The sequence below is a fragment of the Podarcis gaigeae genome, assembly GCF_964106915.1.
Source record: "Podarcis gaigeae genome assembly, chromosome: 13".
NCBI classification, from domain to species: Eukaryota; Metazoa; Chordata; class Lepidosauria; order Squamata; family Lacertidae; genus Podarcis; species Podarcis gaigeae.
In genome coordinates, this window is record NC_139689.1 from 55,622,740 (window position 1) to 55,648,120 (window position 25,381).

At 46.5% G+C, this 25,381-nt stretch overlaps 1 protein-coding gene across 5 annotated transcripts in view; it reads right to left on the minus strand.

The window, feature by feature from the left end:
• MYO1H (myosin IH) overlaps positions 1-25,381 on the minus strand; it is an 80,486-nt gene that overhangs the window by 28,129 nt on the left and 26,976 nt on the right. For 4 of the 5 annotated variants that reach the window (XM_083710084.1, XM_083710086.1, XM_083710085.1 and 1 more), the window contains exons 2-16: positions 14,816-14,977; positions 14,043-14,158; positions 12,729-12,927; positions 11,516-11,596; positions 10,658-10,837; positions 8,763-8,861; positions 7,222-7,335; positions 5,934-6,005; positions 5,722-5,841; positions 4,698-4,765; positions 3,968-4,073; positions 2,962-3,042; positions 2,015-2,106; positions 1,718-1,812; positions 783-829 (exon numbers count right to left, since the gene is read on the minus strand). In XM_083710084.1, the coding sequence (XP_083566210.1) occupies positions 783-829; positions 1,718-1,812; positions 2,015-2,106; positions 2,962-3,042; positions 3,968-4,073; positions 4,698-4,765; positions 5,722-5,841; positions 5,934-6,005; positions 7,222-7,335; positions 8,763-8,861; positions 10,658-10,837; positions 11,516-11,596; positions 12,729-12,927; positions 14,043-14,158; positions 14,816-14,977 (1,632 nt within the window). Of the gene's footprint in view, positions 1-782; positions 830-1,717; positions 1,813-2,014; positions 2,107-2,961; positions 3,043-3,967; positions 4,074-4,697; positions 4,766-5,721; positions 5,842-5,933; positions 6,006-7,221; positions 7,336-8,762; positions 8,862-10,657; positions 10,838-11,515; positions 11,597-12,728; positions 12,928-14,042; positions 14,159-14,815; positions 14,978-17,064; positions 17,322-25,381 lie in introns of all 5 variants that reach the window. The other variant, XM_083710087.1, reaches the window with a different exon arrangement.

A 25,381-nucleotide genomic window follows, 5' to 3' on the forward strand; every position in this document is an offset into this window, starting at 1 on the left:
CTTGCAAATCTTTTTTTCAAAAGAAAGGCATGGGGGGGGGGAATCCCAAAACAGTCTCCAAAGAGGGCTGGGGTCTTTAGTGCCCACAGAATGCAGACTGGCTGGCTGTTGAGACTGGAGAGGAGGAGGAATGCAAGGACAGATTCGCAACAGGGGCTAACTTGGGGCTTCCAAGGGTCTCCTCTCCAGACCATGGCTCATGTTTCAAGTTTGCTTTTGGGCAATTTAAGATTGCTAGGGAGGGGGTCCACCACCAGCACTGCACTACACAGTAAATCTAGCTACCCTATAAGCAGGGGGGGGGGAGATCCGGAGGGGGCGGTCAGTAAAAAAAGACCAGGGACTCGGGGCCCTGTCTCACCCCCAAACTCTCTCTACTTATCTCCAATCAGGTAGTTTTATCTGTTGTTGCCAGACCAGACATCAGACCCCTAAAACATCCTTTGTTTTACATGAAATAATTTGTGTATTATTTATGTACTGGGTTTGTGTATTTAAATATCCAGTGGTACCTCAGTTTTTGAACGTAATCCATTCCAGAAGACCGTTGAAGTTCCAAAATGTTCAAAAACTGAACATTTACTTCCAGAAGCACTTACTTCCGTAAAACTTAATACGGAAGACGCATGGCACGTTCGACTTCCGAGACGTTAAAAAACCAAGGTACCACTGTATATGTAAGAACATGTGCCCATGTTGCTATTTAAATTAGCCATTCATGTCTCATAAATAAGACAGGATAGAAGCCCAAACAGATTAACATAATTAAAAGATGTGTTTACCTCTTTAAGGTTCCGGTACAGCAAGTCATTATTTTTCTCCAAGAATCCTGGAATTGGGGTGGGGTGGGGAAATCAAAGTGAATTAAAACACAAAAAAAATATAGAATCATAGTGGCTAGAAGCCATTGATAGCTGTCTTCTCTGTGAAGCAAATCCCAAACTGATGCCCACCCCACATCTTGTGGGACTGAACTCCTTCTTTCTTCACTCCAGCAGCCCAAGAGAGTTACTGGAAATTTAGCCCGAGGATTAAACGTTGTGTGCTAGATGTAGCTAGTTAATGTCAGAACATCAGAAGAGCCTCCTGATCAGGCCAGCATCCTGTTCTCACAGGGGCCACTCAGATGCCTGTGGGAAACCAGCAAGCAGCGTTTGGCAGCAACACTGCCTCTGACCAGGGGAGCCATATCTGTGGGGCTGTAGGGGCTGAGCTCCCCCAAAAATTTTCCGTGAGGGGGCCAGGCCCCCTCAATATTGTGCAGCCCACATAACAGAAGGAAGCCCAATGGGGCCTGCTATACCCTCCAAAAAGCCCAGCAGGGCCTGCTGTGGCTGCAATGGGATCCGTCTGGCACCCACAAGGTTGGGCAGAACCCGGCATGCCTGGCTCTGAATGTGGAGGCAGAGAATAGTTATTGTAGCCAGAAGCCATCCAAACCTCCTGCTCCAAATTCGCCCAACGCTTTTTGAAAGCCACCCAAGTTGGTGGCCATCCCCGTCTCTTGTGGGAGGGAGTTTCATAGTTTAACTACATGTTGCGTGAAGAAGTACTTCTTTTTACATGTCCTGAATCTTCCAGCCTTCCGTTTCATGGGATGGCACTAGGGATTAGTTCCGACACTCTTTAACCTGGTCTGGTCTTAGTGTGTCTGGTCTGGTGCCACCGCCAACGTGGCACCTCCAAGCCAGCAGAGGCTGGGCTCTGGCTTGCTCACCGACAGTGCAATAGGTCACCTCTCCGGCATAGTGAAGAAGGCGGAAGTCCACCCAGTCAATGGATTTCCGCGTCTTCTGGTCAGCAAGCTTCCGCCTGGAGACAGAAAGAGAAGAGGTCAAAACCTTTCCGTTCTGGGGGGCAGCGCATTTGCACCTCCCTCAGGGTCAAAGAGAAGAGCCAGGTGGGCTGGGCAGGGCTAGGGGGTGCTCTGAACGAAGAGGGGCTCTCCAAGGAAGGGAAGGGCATGTGGGAAGCAGGTCTCCTCTGGGGGAGGTTACGGAGCGTAGGTGCATACGTCACGAAGTGGGCATGGTCTCCTACTTTCTCCTCCAACTTTTCCAGAAAGCTCAGGTCTGTCGCTTCTCCAGGCCGCAGGCATTCTTCATCCTAACACAGGAAGGAATATGAGAAGTCTTGCCTATTCTTCAGCTAACCAAAACTGGATTTCTTCAGGGGGGGCACATTCTCCCCATACATTTAAATTACCATGACACCACTTCAAACAGTCAGGGGTTCCCCCAAAGGATTCTGGGAGCTGGAGTTTGGAAGGGGGCTCAGAGCTGACCTCTATTCCCCTCAGGTCCAGTTCCCCAGGATGCAAAATCCTACAAGCCACAAGTGCTTCTGAGAAGGACAGATTGAAATGCCTCCCTGGGCCACTGCCAAGTCTGATGAAGTTTCCACTAATGAGAGTCCTGGCCTCAAGTAGCCCATCTATAAATCATTTGGCTTCATTTCTCTGTCAGCAGGCAAGGAGGCATGCGAAAAGTTATCCATTCTTGAATAACTCCTTTTATCCCTGAAAACCCACCACTTTGGTGGTTTCCTGGGGGTGAGAGTACAAGTCCTTCGTCCATGGAGAAGGAGGAAGAGGAGGAGGAGCAGGAGAACGGCTAATGCCCAACATTGGAGGCAATTGCACTCCTGAAGGCTGGAAGATGCAGGAAATGCCCTCGAGGGCTCTTTCCTCATGCTCTACCAACTGAGCTAACATGACTAGAAAGAAGATGTAGATCCCAGGCAGTCAGGCATCCCTGGGGTGTTGACACCACAAACTAAAACCTGGCTGAAATTGGTTTAACTGCTGCACCCGATTCAGAAAGAAACTTTGGGGCTGTAGTTTTGGAAGGGTGTGCGACTAATTCTCTGTTAGAAACTCCCTAGCTATTCCCAGTATACTTTTGGCAGGAAGCCATGACTTTTAAACATTTCAAACTTTTAAACATGAATCTTCTCTCTTACCAGTATGGAAATGATCCCCTTGTGTTTCTCTTCCACGAGGTCACATATGATCTTGTTGTTGAAATATGGGATTGGCTCCCACTGGAATGAGAAGCAAAAACAGAGACTCAAGAGGGCTTCCTGCAAAATTAAAAAGTCACACCTGATGCACATAACTTTTCCATCAGCAAAAGCATATCTGAGATCCAGGTGTGTGGGGATGGGCTATTTTGGGGACAGCAGTCCTTGGGACAATCTGAGGCTGAAGAACTGAGGTGAGATTTGGACAGAGAATTCAAACAAGGAATTAAACTCCCTCTGGGCTGGAGAAGATTAACAAGGGGTGAGCTGCAGCAAAATGTTGCTTTATGAGGCACTCCTGTTTGGTTTTCCAAGTGCTTCATTCCATGTTACCCCCTCCCACCTCGTTTTCCACATACACCCCGCTAAAGCTCCCTTACCTTGGCATTCCATGGCCACACTGGGCACCCTCAAACCTCATTAGTTGCTTCGGGGGGGGGGGGCGCTGCCTACCTTGAGGATTTTCTTTTCTGCTTCTGCAAACCTTGAGAGTCTCCCCAAACCGATGCCCCCCATCTCCATGCCCTATTTGGGCTATGCAAGGATGGGCAGAAACAGGAGCAACAGGCTCTTCAGAGAACTAAAGTGGGGCCTCTGCTTGTGGTGTGCCCAGCCCACCTCCCCCTCTGGCAGACACATTCAGCAGGTTTGGATATTGCTTTGAAAATTGGCAACGCCTGTTTTGGCTGTTTGGGGTATGGGGGACCTGTGTCCCAACCAATTTCCAGCAATGGTAGGGCGCTGAAATCCTCCAACATCTGGAAGGCCAGTGATGGACAGATCATGAATGACCAGATCATCTAAGTCAACTTCACCTGTGTTTATTTGAAATTTCATTCAACCCACATGTACTTAAATACGTGTTTTATCTTAAGGAAGGATCTGACGGCAGACCAGGAAGGCAATAAGGAATCTTTTTTTTTGGGGGGGGGGTTGCGGCCTTTACCTCAATGCCCTCCAGTTCATACTCCTCCTGCTCAGCCTTCAGGGTCATCTCTATCAGCAGTTGCTGTAGCTTCTCATTGCAGTAGTTGATACAGAATTGCTCAAAACTTGAGAGGAAATTCCAAGTGCAGAAAAGTCATTTGAAAAATATGGGCATTTAATTCTCAAACAGGAGCTAACGAGGGTAAACCCGTTTCTGCACTGCAGCTGCTTTAAGACTGCTGGGTGGGGGGTGGGGTCTCATAGGACTGACAACTCTTCCAATCCTCCCCCCACCCCACCTGCCATGTCAGGGACAAGGAGTCCAATGTCAGAGAATCCAAGAACTGTAGAGCTGGAAGGGACCCCAAGGGTCATCTAGTCCAACCCCCTGAAAGGCAGGAATCACAGCTAGAGAGTTCATGACAGATGGCCACCCAACCTCTCTTTAAGAACCTCCAACAAAGGGCAGTCCACCACCACTGATATGCAAGATTTCCATGTACAGGGATTTTAAATTTATTTCATTTTTACTTTTTCACCAAGGGCCCTTAAGGAAAGCCACCCTGAGCAATTGGAAGAGCTTGCAAAAGATGTTCTCCTCCTTTAGGTCTCAATACTCACAAGTCAGATTTTTTTGTAAATGCTGTGACCAGAAGCACATGGGGACCAGCCCAAAGTTTCCAGGCAGACCCACATAAAGCACATTGCACTAATCAAGCCTGGAAGTGACCAGAGCAAGAGTAACTTACCTGTTTGTCTCAAAAACCTCAAAGCCATAAATATCAAGCAGCCCAATCACAGTTTTCCTGGTGAGATCCTGCCAAGCAAAGCAAACAACAACAACAACAACAACTTAGGGGGATTAAATCCAAAACATCATTTTCAGTTACTTGGTTTCCATTTGTCAAATTTTCTCTATATATTTTTAAGCCTACAGGGAGCAGTCCTCCTCACCCTCCACGGATCTTCTGAGTCCATTATGGGCAGGTAGTATACCTAAACACTTTGGGCCTTTGCTTAAAAACATATAAATGACTTCCTTTGACATTCCAGATTACTGTTTCTACATATTACCTCATTTTGTAATATGCAGATGGGTGGGGTATAAATAAATAAATTATTATTATTATGTCCCTGGTTGCATCAATTTTCTTATTCTCTTTATCAACAGGTAGTACTGGGACTATGTTCAGAGTAAAGTTTTGTTATATATGTTGTGTTTACTATTATGTATTTCTTATTTGTCTAAGAAAATTTCTATAAACATCAATTTATAATAAAGAATAAGTTATGAGAATATTGACTTACTGAGCACTATGATCCAGAGTTATAAAACTCAGTTACATCTCTGGATTACAGTGCTCAGTAATTTTGATATTTTTGATATTTGTAGATATATTTTTGTGTTAATGTATGTTTCAGAGCTTTTATCTTTTTGTTGTGAGTTGCTCAAAGAGGGATTTTTTGTAATAAGTTAAGTAGCCTATAGATGGATAAATAAGTAAATAAAAGGACTTTTCCTATCTGGCTGCCCCTTTATCCATTGTTTAAGGGGGGAAGGTGGGCTATGCAGAAGAATACACTCTGTTCTGGCCAGGCCTCCCTTCCCCAGTCAGCACGGGACCCAGAGAGGGGGATGTGGCCCGTCTCTCACAGACTGGCTCCAAGGAGGAACAGTTATCTTGGAACGACTGCCGGATTGCCAACTACAAACATGGTTTTTAAAAAATGTTTCAGAGGGTCATGTTGCATTAGCTACAACAAGAGACTCACCTTGTTGGCTAAAGAGCTGTTGATTTTGTTGACCAGCCAAGTAAATGTCCGCCCATAAATGGCCTTTGCCACTGCATCTCGAGCGTAAAAGGCCAGGTCAACATCCAGTGGACTTAAAACCTTTGGGGAGGAAGAGCACAATGGTGGGGTCACCTAGTGAATTGGCTACTTCAGTTCTTTGCAAGCAAATCAGGAAAAGCTTGTTAGCATACCTCTTCAAACCGGGCTTCAATTTTTCTGTGAGTTAGGGCCTCTTGCAGAATTGATAAGTGGACCCCCAAAAGCTAGAAAGAAAGAGAGGGGGGAAATGGACCTTAAATTTCAAAGTCTAGCAACCAAGATTTTGTACAAGCTTTAGAGTTCTCCATAATTCTTTTCAGGTGAGACAGGAAGTGCTCCTTGGACCTGGATCTGCCACCTGAGGGCACTGCTTCTCTCCAGCCTCCATTTCTCTTTTCTTTTCCCCAGGTGGTGGGGGCAGAGGAGGAGGAGACAGGGGGGCAGCTGGGAATTCTGCCTCAAGCAGCAAAATGTCCTGGGTCAATTCTGCTCAGTATCATCTGAAGATGGAGAATGCAGACTGTATCAGGCTATACCTAGGTAGGATTCTGGGATGAAGCAACAATGGCTGCTCCATTTTTGAAAACACAAAATCTGGTTGTGTTACCCAAATCTGTCTTGATGCCTCAAGTGAAACACAGTTAAGCAGAGAACACAAATACAGACTCTGATGTTTTCCTTACATAAGTGAAGGCAGAGATTTAATTATGGTGCTGTACATAGTAAGGGGATGTGGGTGGCGCTGTGGGTTAAACCACAGAGCCTAGGGCTTGCTGATCAGAAGGTTGGCGGTTCGAATCCCTGTGACGGGGTGAGCTCCCATTGCTCGGTCCCTGCTCCTGCCAACCGAGCAGTTCGAAAGCATGAAGTGCAAGTAGATAAATAGGTACTGCTCCGGCAGGAAGGTAAACGGTGTTTCTGTGTGCTGCTCTGGTTCACCAGAAGCTGTTTAGTCATGCTGGCCACATGACCCGGAAGCTGCACGCCAGCTCCCTCGGCCAGTAAAGTGAGAGTCGGTCACAACTGGACCTAATGGTCAGGGGTCCCCTTTACCTTTACCTTTTTACATGGTAAGGGCAATCAAGTGAAGCCAAATGGCAAGCACCACCTAGCGGTTGGAGGGGACGCAACTCCTGAAATGCAAATGCCATGTTGAAGTGACAGAAAAACATATTCTTCTGGTAGTATGTTTTTGCTGCTTCCTAAATTACCAGGCAGCTGGCAAGGGCAGAAAAGGAGGTTCAATGCAGGTGAGCCTACCAGAGATCTCCCTGTGGGTTCCTTCACCATCTTAAGTGGATTAAAGCTGGATTAAATGGGGGAGGAATACAGAATGGCATTTTGATTTGGCATCATGTGGATGCAAATGGATAGCAAGAACCTATGAGGGACTCCACTGGAAGCTGCTGCTCCCACCTGCCACCCCCACCAGGCAGGTACCTTTGAGATCCACTTGATCTGGGAGCCAGTAGTTATGATGGCATGGCCATTGCTATCCTCCTCAAACTGGATGTTTCCCAGATGCAAGACACTGGCAATTACTCCAAAGAGGTTCTGCGGACAAAAAGAGTCGGGTGAGCACAAGAAAGGGTAACCAGCAAAAGAACAAACTACGCATGGCTGGTAGAACCCTTGCAGACCAACTGCCTCTTCAGAGGCTGAAGTGGGTATTACTCCAGTCTGCACATACTAGATAACCTCAGAAACGGCATTTCGCTTCTTCCAATTTATGCTCTGCACCTGCCATGCTGCAGAACACCACCTTCACAGCAGCCAAACAGAAGAGCCCTCCTGGATCAGGCCAATGCCCTGTCCGGTCCAGCCCCCTGCTCTCTCAGAGCAACAAGCTCTTGCTCCTACTTGGTTGCATTGCTGTTGATCCGTGTCCGCTCTCTTTCAGCCTGCCTTCTTACTTTGTTTCTTACATGATGTGGGTGCACGCCCACTTTTCCTAGTGTGTCTGTGATAGGTTTGATAAGGAAATTTGGATCAGCTCCTATAGGTTTCTCAACACCTGGTATATGGTTTCTTCAACAGTGCATTTTTAAAACTGGAGAGTAAGTTCCCTTAAGTGCCCTCCATCTGGACTTCTTAGTCCCTTCTCCTAATTCAGAGGTCCCTTCACCCAAATGTTGGCCCACTGCCCTTGCTCAGCTGCTCCTCCCTCTTTACACAGAGTTCCTTAGTCACCACTTCCAACCTTCCAACCATAGTTTGATTCTTCCTTCCTCACTTGCTCTTTGATTTGTGCATGAACTTCATTTAGAGTTCTGTTCATTTGGGGACAGAATCCTAGAATGGAAGAGTTGGAAGAGACTCAAAGGGTCGTCTGCCATCTGCTAATGCTTTTCACAAGAGACTGAACTGTGTTGCTCAGGCTCCCTCCCGTGACAGATAACTTTTCAACTTCATGACCTTGTTGCTGTGAGCCCCACCGTACTCCCTGCCCGTTTGTTCTTTGCTAAAGTGTTCAGAACCATTGGATGGTCTGCCAGGCATGCTTCAGCCTCCTGCTTCATTCCCCGTTTGTTCCAGGTCAACTGGTACTTTAATGCCCATAAATGTTATTGGTTCATTAGTTATTTAGTTTTTCAGGGACAAAGACCTCAGGGCTACGCAGCCATCTTGCTCATGAGCAAGCATATCCAACTTAAAAGTGTGAGGAGTGGAATCTCATTTTACATCCAGGGGACGTAGCATGGCTTCCTGGCTCCGGTAGAAAGTCCCTGGCTTAGTGCTCAGCATCTCCAGGGAGAGACCTGCCCAAAACCCTGAAGAGCAGCTGCCAGTTTGCAGGCACTAGTGAGCTCAGCTGGGCAGTGGTGTGTTGCCCTGCAAGGCAGCTCCCTATGCTCCACTCAGCTCTTGACCAAAAAAAGCTTGCTGGCTTCTACAGGGATTCCAGTTTCCTTCCATCACTAAGCAGGGGCCCACTTCCAAGCAACGCCTCCTTCACCTGCCCCCCCCCCCTTTGTCTGTACCTCAAGGTCTCTCGCTTTGAAGTCAATGACAGTGAAAGCTTTGTGCACCGTCCTCCAGTCGCTCCTGTCGTTGATGGAAGACACTTTGGCACAGTGCCCCTGTTGTGGGGAGAGGGGAGTGGCATGAGAAACCTCTGCACAGGCAAAGCGCATGGCGGAGTCTGGGACTGAAGTGGGTGAGGCTGGAGGTTTAACCCCACACAGAGATACAAAGGGCTGAGCCACCCTAACCTTTTGCCCAGCTCTTTCAAGGCACAGGTCTGCGCTTGAAAGCTCAGTGTCCAAGTGCTCTTTATTTCACCCTTAAACATTCCCCATGAAAATCCATTCTTTAAAACTGGAGCAATTTGGGTTTTCCAGGGAAAGCCATTTGCTCCAATTCAGCATTAAAGGGCAGGTTTTCACAGGGAAAGCTCTGGAGAAAAAAAGGGGGGAGCATTCGAATACTGAGCTTTCAAGCACCTGGAAACCGTGGAGGAAAGGCAAGTGAAGAAAAGCCAAAAGCTTACAGGGTGAGGATAAAATGAGGGTGGGGAGCGCCTTCCAAGTGCCTTCCTGAGCTCTTTGGAGGAAAGGCTAGATACAAAGACCACACATGCATACAGTACATTTGGTTGCCTTCCATTTGGCAGCTTGGAGATACAGTCCGGCTAGAGCATAGGAAGAGCCCGGCTGTTGGACTGGGCAGGAGGCCAGCTGAGTCCCAGCTCCTCTTTCACACAGTGGGTGACCAGAGGCAAAACATGAGAGCAATGCAGCCCACACTAATGCAGGTATGAGAACAAAATGCAGGTGGTGCACATTTTAAGGAGTGCCCACTTATTTCGCACATCCTCAAACAAGATGCAGACCAAAATACAAATATCTTTGGAAAACCACGCTTTTCTAAATTTTGTGGTGCAGAGAATAATGAGCATATTAGGGCTATGTGAGCATAAGGATACATATTTTAGTGATAGCAATGTAGAATAAATAATTTTATTCCAGGAAATTGCTTGCAAAAATGTGTAATAAGGAGATTCACACTAAAATTCTGACAAAAAAATTAACGTTTTTTTTAACAGTGAGGCAGAAGTTTTGATAAACTGAATTTAAGAATGGAAAAATGGGGAAACCAAAGCTGATAGACTCATCCACCCTTAATTCTGTCTGTGTTGATGCTCAGTTGTATTTTTGTTCTTATTTTAAAAATTGAGCATTCCCCTGAAGCAGCAGAATAACAGTTTACAAATAAAATAGAATGGGAATATTCCTTTCTCCCTTTTCTAAATCAATGCCCACTGCTTGAGGTCCTTGGGGTCCTCTTTCCTGAAGCAAATGCTGAGTTTGTGCTGAGTGGCACACACAGCCTGACCTACTGCAAGTACTTGCCAAACAGCGGGGCATGGAATAACTTTTATTGCACCCTGAGAAATAGATGAGTGGCTGCCATGAGCTCAAAGCACCTAACCAAAGCAGGATTTCTGATGTGCTTCTGGGAGAAGCAAGGACCAAAACAATAAATTGCACAGTCCCATCCTCTCTCCTGCTGGGTACCTGACACCTTCCTGCATCATCTGGTGTGCATGTGACTGAGACACTGGATTATTTCCTTTGCAGAGTGCAAAAAGATTTACCCATCCACAGTAGGGACTGTGGGCCTGTTTTCGCTCTGTCTGCCAAAGACACTGTTCTGGGTTTGGTCCCTCCCAAATCAGGAAGCCTGCTCAGATCAGCAACTCTTGCAGAACCCACAGCGGGTTGGGTGTGCTCCTCTGATGGCTGGGAATCCAAGCCTTTTGGGGTTCAAAAAAGTAAGGTGTGCCTCTGTTATTGGGTTGAAACTGCATGTTTCAGTAGTTACCGGAGAAAGCTGGGCATGTTAAGAAGGGGGCACACAAAGAGCCCCCCACAACCTGAATTAGGTACATGTACTTCTGAGGGTTGCGTTCCAGGCCGAGGTCATGGAGCAAATCCTCTTCCCCGCCTTCCAGCAACTGGTAGAAGATGTGGAAGTTCCGTTCCCCAGGATTTTGGTAGACAACACGGGACTTCTCTATCAGGTAGCTGAGGATATGCCCACCAACAGGAGCTCCCTGGGAAGAAAAGAACAAAAAAAGAAAAAGAAAAAGAGAGAGAATGTGATAACAAATGAAGAGCCAATGGAGCCCATCTGGTCCAGCATCCTGTTCTCACAAGTGGGCAACCTAAAGTGGAGGCAGAGCATAGAAAGAGCTTCTCCACACGTACCTTTTGCCTGGCTCTTTCCAGGCACAGGTGCACACTTAAAAGCTCTGTGTCTGAGCATAAATTTCAGAGGGTCTACTGAGTAAAACCTAGACGATGACTATCCCCTGTGTAGAGTTCTGGTTCCACTGCACCTCAAAAATGGACAGAGAAATGAAGAAGGGATGGCTGAATTGTCTCAAGTCACATGGAAGCATCTCATGGCACTAAGAAGGCAGAGAGTCACCTTCACTTGAGCAAACAGTCAACCCTGATGTAAGCCAGTGTGGTGGAGTATGTGGCTTGGCAGGGGGAGATCCAAGTTCAAATCCCTGCTGAGCCATGAAGCTCTCTGGGGAATGTCAGTCACTCTGTCAGCCAACAGTGTCAGCGTGAGGATAAAATGTGGGAGGAGGAGAACGACATTCGGTTTCTTCAGGGGGAGTGGCGCATAAGTGGCTCTTATAGCAAACCACTGCAAATCTCCCCATTCCAAGTGAAAGAAAGAAAGAAAGAAAGAAAGAAAGAAAGAAAGAAAGATGCTTTACCTTAAAGTCAAACTGGATGTCCATGTACTTTCCAAACCTGCTTGAATTATCATTCCGTAAAGTTTTTGCATTTCCAAAAGCCTACAGATTAGCACAAACAAAAAAGGAGCAACGAGGTCTTTTGGTGTTCCCCTCCCCTCTCCGCCTCCTCGCCTTGTTCAGTCCTTGAGTTGTTCTTGTTAGTTGCGCTGATCATTCAGTGCCACCTACATCACCCCTTCCCCTTTTCTCCCCCCCTTGCATTCCAGCATTTCCCCACTCTTTTTCAAAATTTCATTTATTTATTAAAGCTTTTTATTAAAGCTTTTTTTTCATTTATTTATTAAAGTTTTCTATCCCACTCCTCATTGCAAACAATTTCAGACAGGGTTCCAGATTAAAAATACAATGCCTCATCATGAAGCAACCGCACGAAAGACAGAAAGATGAATAAATTGCAACCAGGGCACTCATCACACCTCAACTGTCATTAAACACCAGGGAGGTTTCCACAGCTGCCAAAAACCCATTCCAACTGTTTTAGCAGCTGTGTTTTACTCAGATTTCAGTTAGGATAAATACATCCTGACAGCAAGGAGCCCATCTTGGTTTTAATGCTTTTTTCTATGGCTTAGGCCCAGCCGATGAAAGACCCTATTCTCCTAGATGAACCTCCGAGATCTTGGAGGATGCTTCTCTTGGTGGGGACGCGGGAGAGGGCCTTCTGGGTGGTGGCTGCTCCCAGACCACTTTGGAACTAGAGACGCTAGACAGGCTCCCTCTTGGTTATCTTTCTGCCAGCAGGTGAAGACTGTTTTTATCCCAACAAGCTTTTTTTAAGGAAAGGGCTTTAACAGTGCTGTGCTGTTTTTACTATTTGTCTTGTAATAGATTTGTTTTAAATTGTTTTTATTCTATTAAGAATTCAGTTACTTTTTGATGATTAACTTTTATATGATTTTAACTTATTATATTTTAGCTGTATTTTTAAAATTTGTGTAAGGGAAAAGCCTGGATGATGATGATGATGATAATAATAATAATAATAATAATAATAATAATAATAATAATAATTAATAGTAACAACAACAACAACAATAATAATAATAATGTAATTTGTATCATGCATTTTACTGTTTATGTAAACCTCCTAGAGAACTCTGCTGGGTAGGCAGCAGACAAAATCCTGCTGCTCTCGCCTCTGATGTGGGAGCAAGGTGCATTTCCTGCTTACCTCCAGAACAGGGTTGGAGAGCAGGAGCCTGTCTCGGACGACCTGCAGTTGCTCTGTGGTAGGGCAGGTCATGGCAAAATACTGAAGGATCTTCTTGGAGGCTTCTGTTTTCCCAGCACCGCTCTCCCCCGAAATCAGGATAAAGTGATTGTTGTACTCTGTACACATGACCCGATAGGCATTGTCGGCTATGGCATAACTGGAAAAGGACCAAACACACACACTGGTCACAGTGACAGCCTTCTCAGAGTTAAGTAAAACAATGCCAGGCACCTTCAGAAGCTAGAAGGTTTCAAAGCATCCTTCATCACTTAGGCAGATGGATTCTATTTTTATTTTTAAAATTACATTTATATTCCACCTTTCCTCCAAGGATCTCAAGGTGGCGTACACAGTTCTCCTTTTCATTTTATCATCACAACAACCCTGTGAGGCGGGTTAGGCTGAGAGATGCCAGTGACTGGCCCAAGAACACCCAGGGAGCATCAAGGCTGAACTGGGATTTGACCCCTGATATCCCAGGTCAGAGTTCAGTGCTCTAACCACAACACCATACTGGCTGAATCAGTCTATCACCAGCCAATTGCACATGTATTAGTAAGTCTTTTCTGTTCAATTTCCTCATTAATTTTACAGACACATTAAAAATGTATAAAAATCTGTACTGAGATTCATATTAAACTCTTACTTTCAAATGTAATCCTAAAATGCACGCTTTTTAAAACATACATTTTGGTACATTTTTGAGACAATAGTTTAAATGGCAAGATTTGGAGAAGTGTGAAATCTGAAGGTTAATTACCAGTGCTATTTTTCTAGGGGGAAATGGTGCTGGAACGCACCAAAGGCTGGGTGAAAGCCCTGACAATAACATTCCATTTCACATATTAGTCTGGGAGCTGCAAATTTGGTGCTGCTACTTAAAAATGTGGATAAAGTAAAATTCTCCTCCAGCCACGTTTTACTCAACAATTTCCTCCCCCCCCCCCCAAATATTCTGCATTGTTATTTCCCAACAGCTCTATTAACTATGTTTCTGGAGTCAACCCTGTGTGATGCTAGTTACTCCCTTACAGTGGTAGCATTTTTTTTATGCCAGGTATTTAAAAACGAGTCTTTCGTTACACTGTCCACAAATTAGCGTAAACTTTTTGGAAGGTGCAACAGGCTCCACATCTACTTAACTACAAGCAGTAACTCAGAAACATAGCAATATAAGGATTTTGCCATTTAAAATCTAATTTGGTTCTTTAAAATCTGGGTGGGAGGAGATTTGCGCTTGCAGACACCTAAGAAAGTTGGCAACGTGCTTACATGTGTGGTGGCAGCTCAAAGAAGTTCACCCCTTTGTATTGCTCCATCTGCTTCACCGTGTAGATGCCCAGCTCTTTGTAGGGATTCACAGACACCAGGAGAGTGCCAATGTACGTCTGAGGGGTAAGGAACAAACGCTACAAATAAGGACCCAAACAGCCACAGGGATGAGGGGGTCTGTCCATTGCAGGTTATCTCCATTTCTCAGTTTTCCAGCCTTAAGTGCAAGCTCTCCACTTTTACACAACATTTTGCAACGCAATTGTTTGTGTGCAATTTTGCCTAATTCATATACATTTTTGTAAAGCAACATTTTGTAAAGAGTTCATCCTGGTATGTCCCACCACCGATGCCCATCAACAGGCATGCGGGAAGAGCACGTGGGAAATAAAACAAACAATGGTTTGTCTGAATGCCTTTGGAACAAGGCATGGTCAGAGAAACAAATTATGGCTTTGTGTTATGCTCAAGCCAGGCAAAAGCCAGGAAGGGGCAGAGCACATGCAGAAGGTCCAAGGCCCACAGCCCTGCCATCGTGGCCCACAGCCACTGCTAGCCTTGTCCTCCATCAATTGGTCTGATCCTCTTTTGAAGCTACCCCAGGAGGCCCAACACTCCTGTTCTAGTTCCACATTTCCTCTCCACATCTGGAAGAGACACCAATCTAACAGAACAGCAGGCATCCCATAATAACCACCCATCACCACCCCTTTCTTCATAAGACAGCTCATGACCAACTGGAGCATCCCTAAAGCAGCTCAGAGTGCAATTACATAGATGAGGTTCTCCTGATATCGCTTGCGAAGGTTGTCCAAGAAGGCATTTTCACTCGTGTGAGAATCCAAAAGGACGAAATCTTGAATCCCAACTCTGTCCCGGGCCACGAGAGCCCCTTCCATGTTCAGCTTGTAGGGCTTCCTCCACGCTGCTTCGATCTGCAAGGGGCAAGGGGGGGGGAATGAATCAAGGATAGCTAGAACAGCAGAATTTCTCCAAGAGAATTTGGGTACAAGAGGGAGATTAAAGTACAAAGCAACTTCCGGCAGGGCATCTTTGACACCACCTGCTAGTTTTCAGAGATGGAAGAGAACCGATGAGTTCACATACAGCCCAGAGCACCAGCGTAGGAGAATGGTTAGAGTGCTGGACTAGGACCCCAAGAGACCAGGGTTCAAATCCCTCCCTCAGCCATGAAGTCCGCGGGTGACCTTGGGGGGCCAGCCAATGCCTCTCAGCCTCACCTACCTCACAGGGTTGCTGCAATGATAAAATGGGGAGGGGAGAAACAGTGCACACCACCTTGAGTTCTGGTGGCACAGGAGGTGGAATACAAATGGAACAAATAAATAATAAATACATTTCTTACATGCCAACCCCTTTTTAAAGGACTCTGGACAATATAGGTATATGTAAAATTACTATTTATATATTTACCACGTTTCTATCCCACTTTCCTTTCCACGACCAAGTTGGGATCAGAACCCTGATCTGACTGGTCTTAGTCCAACACTCTCATGGCTGCATCCCACGGTCTCGCACGTTTGCCAGCACAAACTTGACCATAAAGGACTATGGTATATTTGTTAGTAGCCACAACATACTTTTTTACCTCATCTTAATTTTTACTGCTGTCCCTCTAGAAATAATTTGACACAATCATCCCATTATACTTTTATTTGGAGGCCAGCCAGGCTGGTGAGTTATCCTGGAAGCAGCCTTGGGTCTTCCAGAAACCAGCATTTGCTTGACCTGCAAAGCTGCACAAACACAACTTTTTTATTTTCTTTTATGGTTTCCAAAATTCATTTAGAGTCTGCATTGAGAAGAAAACACAACGTTTCTTCCCAAGGCTGCAAAATTTGGGAGTGATGACATTTTTTCTAACTGGAGCAAGATTAATAAATTGTAAACCCTTTGGAAAAGCAATGAAACAAAATCCATCCGATTCAGCCTATTTACTCACTTCTTTGAACTTAAAACTACAATAATCAGAACTAGAGAAAAACCTTCTTTTTGCAAAGTTCTCCTGCCTCATGCATATTACAAGCAACAAGGAAGTTTTTCCTAATGTTTAATCAAAATCTCCTTTCTTGTCATTTGAATCTGTTGGAATCTCAGTCTCCTCTTCTCTTCTATGCACACTTTTCATCGGTCTCCCTTAATTGCTAAGAAATGATTTGGAATTTGGAACAAGGCCACCAGCAAGACGTCTGCAAGGCAGAATCAGTATTACCATCGCACTGCAGTTTAACCAAAAGTAGCACGGAGCGCACCAGAGTCCCTGCAGCTGTAAATTTGGAGACACCGCAACTTGGTCTAGAAGTTCACCGACTGTTGGGAAGCAATTGGCTCCCCTCTTCATCGTCATTCTGCCCACTGAAACACTATTTTGCACCTCGAGGTGCTACTTAAAACAAAAACAAAAAGTGTCTGCCACTGCCTTGGGTCCAAGGCTAACCATTTGTAAATATTCTGGTTTGTAGCTCATTTTCTTGGCCGCTTTGCAGCTTAATAGTTTCACAGCAGTATTTGGCCAGGATTCCTTGCTTCCACTGCCACTTGCTTGATGGCAGGCTTCTCCAGCCTGGCTCCCCTCTGGCTGTTTTGGGCCAACTAGGACTTATGGGAGTTGTAGTCCAAGCAGCACAAGGTTGGGAAGGCTGTCCTAAGACACTGCTGTCCTCTTAAGTTAATTCAGGAATCCAACTGAGTTCTCCACAAGTTGAACAGATGTGCTCTGCCAAAGGAGAGAGGTGGTGCTGGTGATGAGGATCAGGGCCCCCAGATCATTTGCACAGAGCCCTGGAACTCCTGCCCCCCAAAATACACTTTTAAAGATTTGCTTGCAGGTCTGCCAAAATTTGCCCCATGCAGATTCATGGGCACTTGCCATTTTTAATGGGAATTTCAGACACAGGCTGTGCCACAAGTCGTTTAAGGATCTAGCTGGGCACAGCTGTGCTCCAGGGGGCGTCAGCTTAGATGAGCCGCCAGGGCTTCAGCTTCCCCCACGTTCCCTTACCTGGCAGGCCTCGGCTCCGTCCTGCGATTCTCCTCTGCCTGTTCCACAACGCAGCCCTTTCTAAAGTGAGCCAGCTGGACTTTAAACATATTGTTGCAATCTCTGCCCTGACTGGGGATGCTGTCCCGCCAATGGGAACTCATGGCCATGGTTGGGAAGGCAGTGAATTGGACAGGGCGTCTTTCTGTGCAAGGTTTTTATCGGAGCTTGCTGGCCACCACAGGGTCATGAGCTGAGCAAAATATATTTTTCATCACCTTGGAGGAGAGAGAGAGAGAGAGAGAGAGAGAGAGAGAGAGAGAGAGAGATTCCGAGTGGCTCTTAGAAACAGATCTTGCTCATCTGCACCTGCAGCAGAGAAAGGCTTGCTGAACAGATCACAGGGACATGGCCAGCCTTTTCAGGGGCTGCAAAGACTCTTTCATAGGTTCCAGAAAGCTAATTCAGCCCTGAACACACACCTAGGAAGTTATCTGTCAAGCAGGGATGGGGGTGGGGGAAGAAATCCATTGAATTCACATTTTACCTAATTTACACTTTCCAAACCAGTAAGCGAACTGGGACACAGCCATCTATCAAAATCTGCCTTTCTCCAATTTTTTTAATGCTGTTCTTTGGCCAAAAAGTGTGCAAAGATATGTGTAAACTGGTGAAAATTCATTGCAAAAAATACATATAAATGTACACAAAAAATCATATTTATTTTCATGCAGATTCTTTTTTCAAAAGGTCACTGATGCAGAAATGTAGCCAGCTGAATTTAAGGTTGGAAACTGAGAAACTGAAAGAAAGCAGATATTGACAGATTCACCTGGCTCTACTGTCGGGGAGAATGTCTAAGTGACAGAATTTGGGGCTGCTTTACATGCACCCCATCGTGACAGGCCATTTGCTCAATTTATCAGCGAAGCAGTTTGGGAGTCTGCTGCTGCTGCTGCTTTTCACTTTTGCTTGGCTGAGCCCACCTTGCCTGCTCATTTAGTAGCTCCTCCTCCCCCTCAAAATCTCACCCACAAGCACACCCTGCGAAGACAGCATCCTGACAGGGGGAAGGGCCTGCAGCAGACTTCCCCAACCTGGGGCCCAGAAGCCAGCAGGGCCAACTTTCAGAGATGATGGGACTTGTAGTCCAAAATATCCAGAAGGCAATAGAAAACACGTGTGCTCCCAATCCTCATGGGGACGCTGTGCCACCCACCCTGCTGCTTTCCTGCATCTCGTGCTGCCTTTTCCCGCAGAGAAACTATGAGCAGAGAATCACAGAACTGCAGAGCTGGAAGGGACCCCAAGGGCCAACCCCCTGCAGTGGAGGAATCGCAGCTCAGGAATCCCTGGCAGATGGTCATCCAACAAAGAAGAGCCCACCACCTTCCCAGGGAGTCTGCTTCATTGTCAGAAAGCTCTACCCAACAGCAGACTGGAATCTTCACTAACTCACTGGCCCTTCCAAAAACGTCACTCTCTGCCTTCCTAAATCTGCTGCGTGAATACTCTCCAGGGCTGCTTCCCAGGGCTTCCAGTGAAGCAAGACCGCACCTGTTCTTGCATGCAGAAGGTCCCAGGTTCAATCCCCAAAGAGAGCCCAGCCAGAAGCTCTGGAGAGCTGCTGCCAGCCAGTGCAGGCAGTACTGAACTGGGTGGTCCAATGGACTGACTCGCTAGAAGGCAGCTTCCTTTGTTCCTATGCTGACACAGCCTGGGGTGGGGGTGGAGAGAGGAACACAAAATAAGAGACTAAAGTGCCTCTGACCATGTGCAGAGTTGATCTCTCCACTGTACAACTCTCTCAATCCTGCGCACATCTAGGGTTAGAACAGCCAAGGCTTCTCATTCGACATTGTGGCAGCTTCAGCCTTTCCCCTTTTCCTCCTAGGAAATAACTGCTTCTTTCCCAAAGGTCCCACGCCTGCCTGACCAGGAAGCTCGGCCAGCCCCTCTCAAGGGGCACTGACAGTGTGAAGACCAACACACTGCTCTGCACCCGATACAGAAAGAGCGCCTTCCTTACCTTCTTTGAGGCCAGAGAGAGAAAGGAATGAGTGGCCTTTGAAATCCCAGGAGCTGCCTACTGGATCAGATTTCTCTCACCTATTTCTTTTCACAGAATTACCCCTCGGGCAAATTGCTTCCCTTCCTGCCATCCTTGGACTGCCACAGCTGCACAAGGAAGTGCTCAGTTTCCACTGAAACATTTCCACGACTGCAGTTAGAAGCCAACCCATTAAGGGCACGGGCTGCGGGGGGAGATTCTCATCATTTTCTCTGCCACCCACAGTAGCATTGTCTTAAGGACCGCTGCCTTCCTGCAGCCAGGGACCCTGGCTCAAGCGTCTCATGGAGGCCATTTCAAGCAGCCACCAGAAATGCCTGCTCAAGGAAAACACCTGCCCCAAGTTGCTCGATACTGAAAGGACCCAGGGTGCAGGGCTCCTGTGACACAAATCTGTGTAAGCTAAATTATATTACATTAACAACAAACAATAATAATTATGTTACCCAGCCTTCACCAGCAGGCCCCAGGCTGGGTTACACCAACTCAACATTCAGAATTCAAAGCAGTTAAAGCATATTGCATTTGCAATAATAGGTGGGTCCTGAAAACACACATAGAATCATAGAATTGTAGAGTTAGAAGGGACCCCAACGGTCATCTAGACCAACCCCCTGCAACACAGGAAACTCAGCTAAAGCATCCATTATAAATGCCATCCAATCTCTGCTTAAAAACCTCCAAGGAAGGAGTGCTGAAGAGGTACATCTTCAACATTTGCCCAAAGCTGTTCAGTGAAAAAGGCAGGTGCACCTCTGTGTAGAGGGACCTCCACAGCTGAAGGGCTGCCACAGAGAAGGCCCTGCTCTGGGCTGCCACCACCCCAAGCCTCTGATAACCTACGCATTTCAGGTGTTTGAGGCAGCAAAAAAAGAGGACATATTTGCCAACTTCTACTTTTAGCTATGGATCACTATGACAACTCTCATTTTACATACCCATGAAAAAGAGGATGTGTCCTGAAAAAAAAGGACATAGGACAACCCTAGCTAGGGCTTTGAACACTAATGTGAGCATCTTGAATTGGGCCTTAAAAAACAAAATAAAACTGGCAGCCACAGTTTTAGAACAGAGGTCATATGTGATCTAAAGCCAAACCAGCTAGTAATTTTGGAGAAGCTGGAGTTTCTCAGCTGTTTTAATAATAATAATAATAATAATAATAATAATAATAATAATAATAATAATAATTTATTATTTGTACCCCGCCCATCTGGCTGGGTTTCCCCAGCCATTCTGGGCGACTTCCAACAAAGATGAAAAATACACTAAAATGTCACATATTAAAAACTTCCCTGAACAGGGCTGCCTTCATATGTCTTCTGAATGTCAGGTAGATGTTTATCGCTTTGACATCTGATGGGAGGCCGTTCCACAGGGCGGGCGCCACTACCGAGAAGGCCCTCTGCCTGGTTCCCTGTAACTTGGCCTCTTGCAGTGAGGGAACCGCCAGAAGGCCCTTGGAGCTGGACCTCAGTGTCCGGGCAGAACAATGGGGGAGGAGACGCTCCTTCAGATATACTGGACCAAGGCCGTTTAGGGCTTTAAAGGTCAGCACCAACACTTTGAATTGTGCTCAGAAACGTACTGGGAGCCAATGTAGGTCTTTCAAGACCGGTGTTATATGGTCTCGGCGGCCGCTCCCAGTCACCAGTCTAGCTGCCGCATTCTGGATTAGTTGTAGTTTCCGGGTCACCTTCAAAGGTAGCCCCACGTAGAGCGCATTGCAGTAGTCCAAGCGGGAGATAACCAGAGCATGCACCACTCTGGCGAGACAGTCTGCAGGCAGATAGGGTCTCAGCCTACGTACCAGATGGAGCTGGTAAACAGCTGCCCTGGATACAGATTTGACCTGTGCCTCCATGGACAGCTGTGAGTCCAAAATGATTCCCAGGCTGCGCACCTGGTCCTTCAGGGGCACAGTTACCCCATTCAGGACTAGGGAATCCTCCACACCTGCCCGCCTCCTGTCCCCCAAAAACAGTACTTCTGTCTTGTCAGGATTCAACCCTCAATCTGTTAGCCGCCATCCATCCTCCAACCGCTTCCAGACACTCACACAGGACCTTCACCGCCTTCACTGGTTCTGATTTAAAAGAGAGGTAGAGCTGGGTATCATCCGCATACTGATGAACACCCAGCCCAAACCTCCTGATGATCTCTCCCAGTGGCTGCATGTAAATGTTGAAAAGCATGGGGGAGAGGATAGAACCCTGAGGCACCCCACAAGTGAGAGCCCAGGGGTCTGAACACTCATCCCCCACTACCACTTTCTGAACACGGCCCAGGAGGAAGGAGTGGAACCACTGTATGACAGTGCCCCCAGCTCCCAGCCCCTCAAGACGGTCCAGAAGGATGTTATGGTCGATGGTATCAAACGCCGCTGAGAGATCCAGCAGAACTAGGAAACAGCTCTCACCTTTGTCCCTAGCCCGCCGGAGATCATCAACCAGTGCGACCAAGGCAGTTTCAGTCCCATGATGAGGCCTGAATCCCGACTGGAAGGGATCCAAATGGTCCGCTTCTTCCAGGCGTGCCTGGAGTTGTCCGGCAACCACTCGCTCAATCACCTTGCCCAAGAATGGAAGATTTGAGACTGGCCGATAATTGGCCATCGTGGCCGCATCTAAAGATGGTTTTTTAAGAAGCGGTTTAATAACCGCCTCTTTCAGCGGTTCTGGGAAGGCTCCCTCACGGAGGGAAGCATTCACCACCCCACGAAGCCCACCTTCCAGTCCTTCCCGGCTAGCTTTTATAAGCCAGGATGGGCAAGGATCCAGGAGACAGGTGGTTGGCTTCACTTGTCCAAGCAGCCTGTCCACATCCTCGGAGGTAACAGATTGGAATTGATCCCACACAACTTGATCTAGCACTCTCCCGCCCTGGCCCTGCTCCCATGGTGGAGTCTACTTCTTCCCGAATCTGAGCGATTTTATCTGCAAAAACTTTGCAAAATCATTGCAGGAGATCATGTGGCCCGTACTGGGCCCCGATGTCGCAGGTGGTTCCGCTAAATTGTGAACCACCTGAAAAAGTCTCCTGCTGCTGTTTTCTGCAGATGCAATAGAGGCGGCAAAGAAAGTCTTCTTCGCTGTCGCTATCGCCACTTGGTAGGCTCGACGTTGAGCTCTAACCTGTGTCCGGTCAGATTCGGAATGAGTTATCCGCCACTGGCTCTCTAGCCGTCTCAACAATTGTTTAATTGCCCTCAGATCCGGGGCTATGGGTTGGGCCAGACTTATTCATGGACAGCCCCATGGCGGCCATGCTTTCCACGAAGTCCCGAGCAGCTCCTTGTAAGGTCGTGTCGGCATGGATATTAAAATCCCCTAGGACAACCAAGCTAGGTGTCTCCAGGAGAACATCCGCCACGACCTGAAGCAGCTCGGGCAGGGAATCCTTGGTGCAGCGGGGAGGTCGGTACACCAAAAGGAATCCTGTACTGCCCCTATTGCCCAACTTCCAGAATATGCACTCGGAAAACTGGGTCTTCCCAATAGGACGCCTGGTGCAAACTAATGACTTCCTAAAAATCACTGCAACCCCCCCCTCCCCACCCACATGACCTGGGTTGCTGTGCGTAAGAGAAACCTGGTGGACAAGCAGCGGCAAGGACAGGCCCATCTGCTTCATCCAACCAAGTCTCTGTTACGCATGCCAGGTCAAGTCCTCCATCCATGATCAAGTCATGGATGGCAGTGGTCTTATGAATCATTGACCTGGCATTGCACAGCAGCACCTTCAGGTCATGTGGGTATCCCTTGCTGATTCTAGTATCCATCCGGTCAGGACCAGACCCGGAGGCAGGGATAGTCCTCAGACAACGACTAAACCTGCCTCCTCTGGTCTGGTCTTAGCATAACTCCTCCTACCCGTGATCACTGAGATTGTCCCAGTGCATCTCCCCCCCCCCCCCCGTGGAACATGCCCCAGCCATTTTGTTGGCTGGGACCTACTCCCCGGCAGCCCTGACCCCTCCCCTTAAGAACAAAATAACACCTTAAAAAAAACAAACCAATAAAACAATACAAACAAAAAACAGTAAAAATTACAAAAACATAAAATTAAACAAATTCCCAGGCCCAATAAACATCCATCCCACCCCCACCCACCCCCACATACAAAAAAAAAATCAAAAGAATTTTTTTAAAAAACATTTTAAAAGCACTCTGCACCCCTCCAGCAGTAACAGCAAGTGGTGAGTGGCAGGAAGGAGCAGGGCCCCCAGACACTCACACAGGAGAGTCCTCCTGGGCAGCAGAGTACAGCAGTCCCTGTGAGGCTTCAGGCCCTGCCCTGGGCCAGGTGATAAGTGGCAGGAAGGAGCAGGGCCCTCAGACACTTCAAGCACAGCCCCACATAGACCACAGCGCACACATGGCAATAATACAATCTGGAAGCTGCCAGAGCACGGAGTGCTGTAGCCAAGTCATCTACCTATCTACGGCCTTTGAAATCCCTGCACTGGGCAAATTAAGATGGCAGAGGGCTCACCAACCCTTCATTTTGCAATGCACTCAGCTGCCCTATGAGCAAAAAAAATATATTTGGGTGGCAGGACCAGGAAGGCAGGAGATCCAATTATTAATGCCCTAAAACCATGAGTTGCACATCAGCAGAAATCCAACAGGTTAAACTCCCACAACCATCACTGCATCTAAAATTCCTGCCTGCAGAACTCCTTATTCACCTCCCTCCTCTAACAGAGCTGAGCTGCTTTTCCCAGCTGAACAGCAAGAGGAAATTCAACAGGTTAAGCATCCTGAGCCCCCGGTTGGATTTTGGCCCAACAAGGCACTTGGTTTTTTTTAAAAAAAAAAAAAAACATGTCTGAGAAGAGGGTGCTCTGGTTACAGAAATGACAAGTGACTTCTTCCCATTTTCAGAAGACGTATGTCCTGTTTTCTGCCACAAGAGGTCACCCTAAAACCTTCTTTAAAATTAAATCCTTCATCCTTTGGAAGAATGGCAGACAAAGGTGATTGATTATATGGGACTGGCGGAGATGACTGGCAGAATCCGTGACCAAGAAAAAGAGACGGTGGAAGAAGACTGGAAGAAATTTAAAGTACACCTTAAAAATTGTTGTAAAATTGATGAGTGCTAAAATGTCAGAGGAAAGGAAAATATAGAATTACAGCTGTAATTGATTATGTATGAGAAGAAGCATAAAAAGAAAATAAGTAATTAATTAATTGGTGTGAAGAGTTGCTGAAGAAATTTAAAACAGGGATGCAGAAAAGGGGAGGTAAGGGGAAGTCCGAGAAGCAAGGCTTAGGAAAAAGAGTTTTTGAAATTATACATGTTTATATGTTTTTGTTTGTTTATGTGTGTGTGTTGTTCTGTCTTTAATTTGTGCTGGAAAATTAATAAAAAATATTTTAAAAAATAAAAAAATAAAATTAAATCCTTAACAGTCCCTCTGCTGATCACAACACAAAGTGGGCAGAAAGTTTATTAATTTGTCTTATCAATTGATTTAATTCATTCTTCTTGATGGATTTATATTCTGCCCGAGGTGAGGGCATAAAATACAGACACATGATAACAGAAGCTGATAATGATTTTTTTTAAGTCCAGTGTAAGCAACAAAAAAAAGAAGAAAAAGTTAAGATACTGAATTTAAGCACCTGAGTAAATTTTAGAGCTCTATTAAGATCTGTCTCTATTGGGCTGCGTTTCCAAGCAATGCCCTCAGCTGTGCTGGACGAGCAACTAGATCCCATATGCAGATAGAGAGACTCTGTATTTGTGGGCAAGTGCATGTAGAAGACATTCACCGTTATTTGTGACATGGCCCACTATACACAGAACCTAGGAGGCACTTTCTGAATCCCCTGTTGGTTCCAAGAAAGCAGTCTCTCCTTGGCAGAGACGTTCTAGGCTGCTGAGCACTCTTTGGGCTGGTGGCAAGAAAAATCAAGGCGGAGGAAGTGGAGAAAATTGCAGTGACTTGTAAGGGAGATTCAGAGGTCTAAACAGAAATGCATTGCATGCAGTCCTGGAGGCACCCCAATTGCAACCTTGCTTATGTCTTAGGCAGAGGCACAAACACACACTTTCTGACAGGGTTTGTATGGTTTTGTCATGGCCTCTCTGGCTAGTACAATATTATCTTATTTACTTACTTCCTAGAAGATGAGCCAGTCAGCAGCTGCTGCATCTTGAACCGGATATATTTTTTTTATAGAACCTCGTCCTCAAGGGCAGCCCGACATACCAACAGATTGCAGTAGTCAAACCTGGAGGTGACTAGGCAGGCTACTT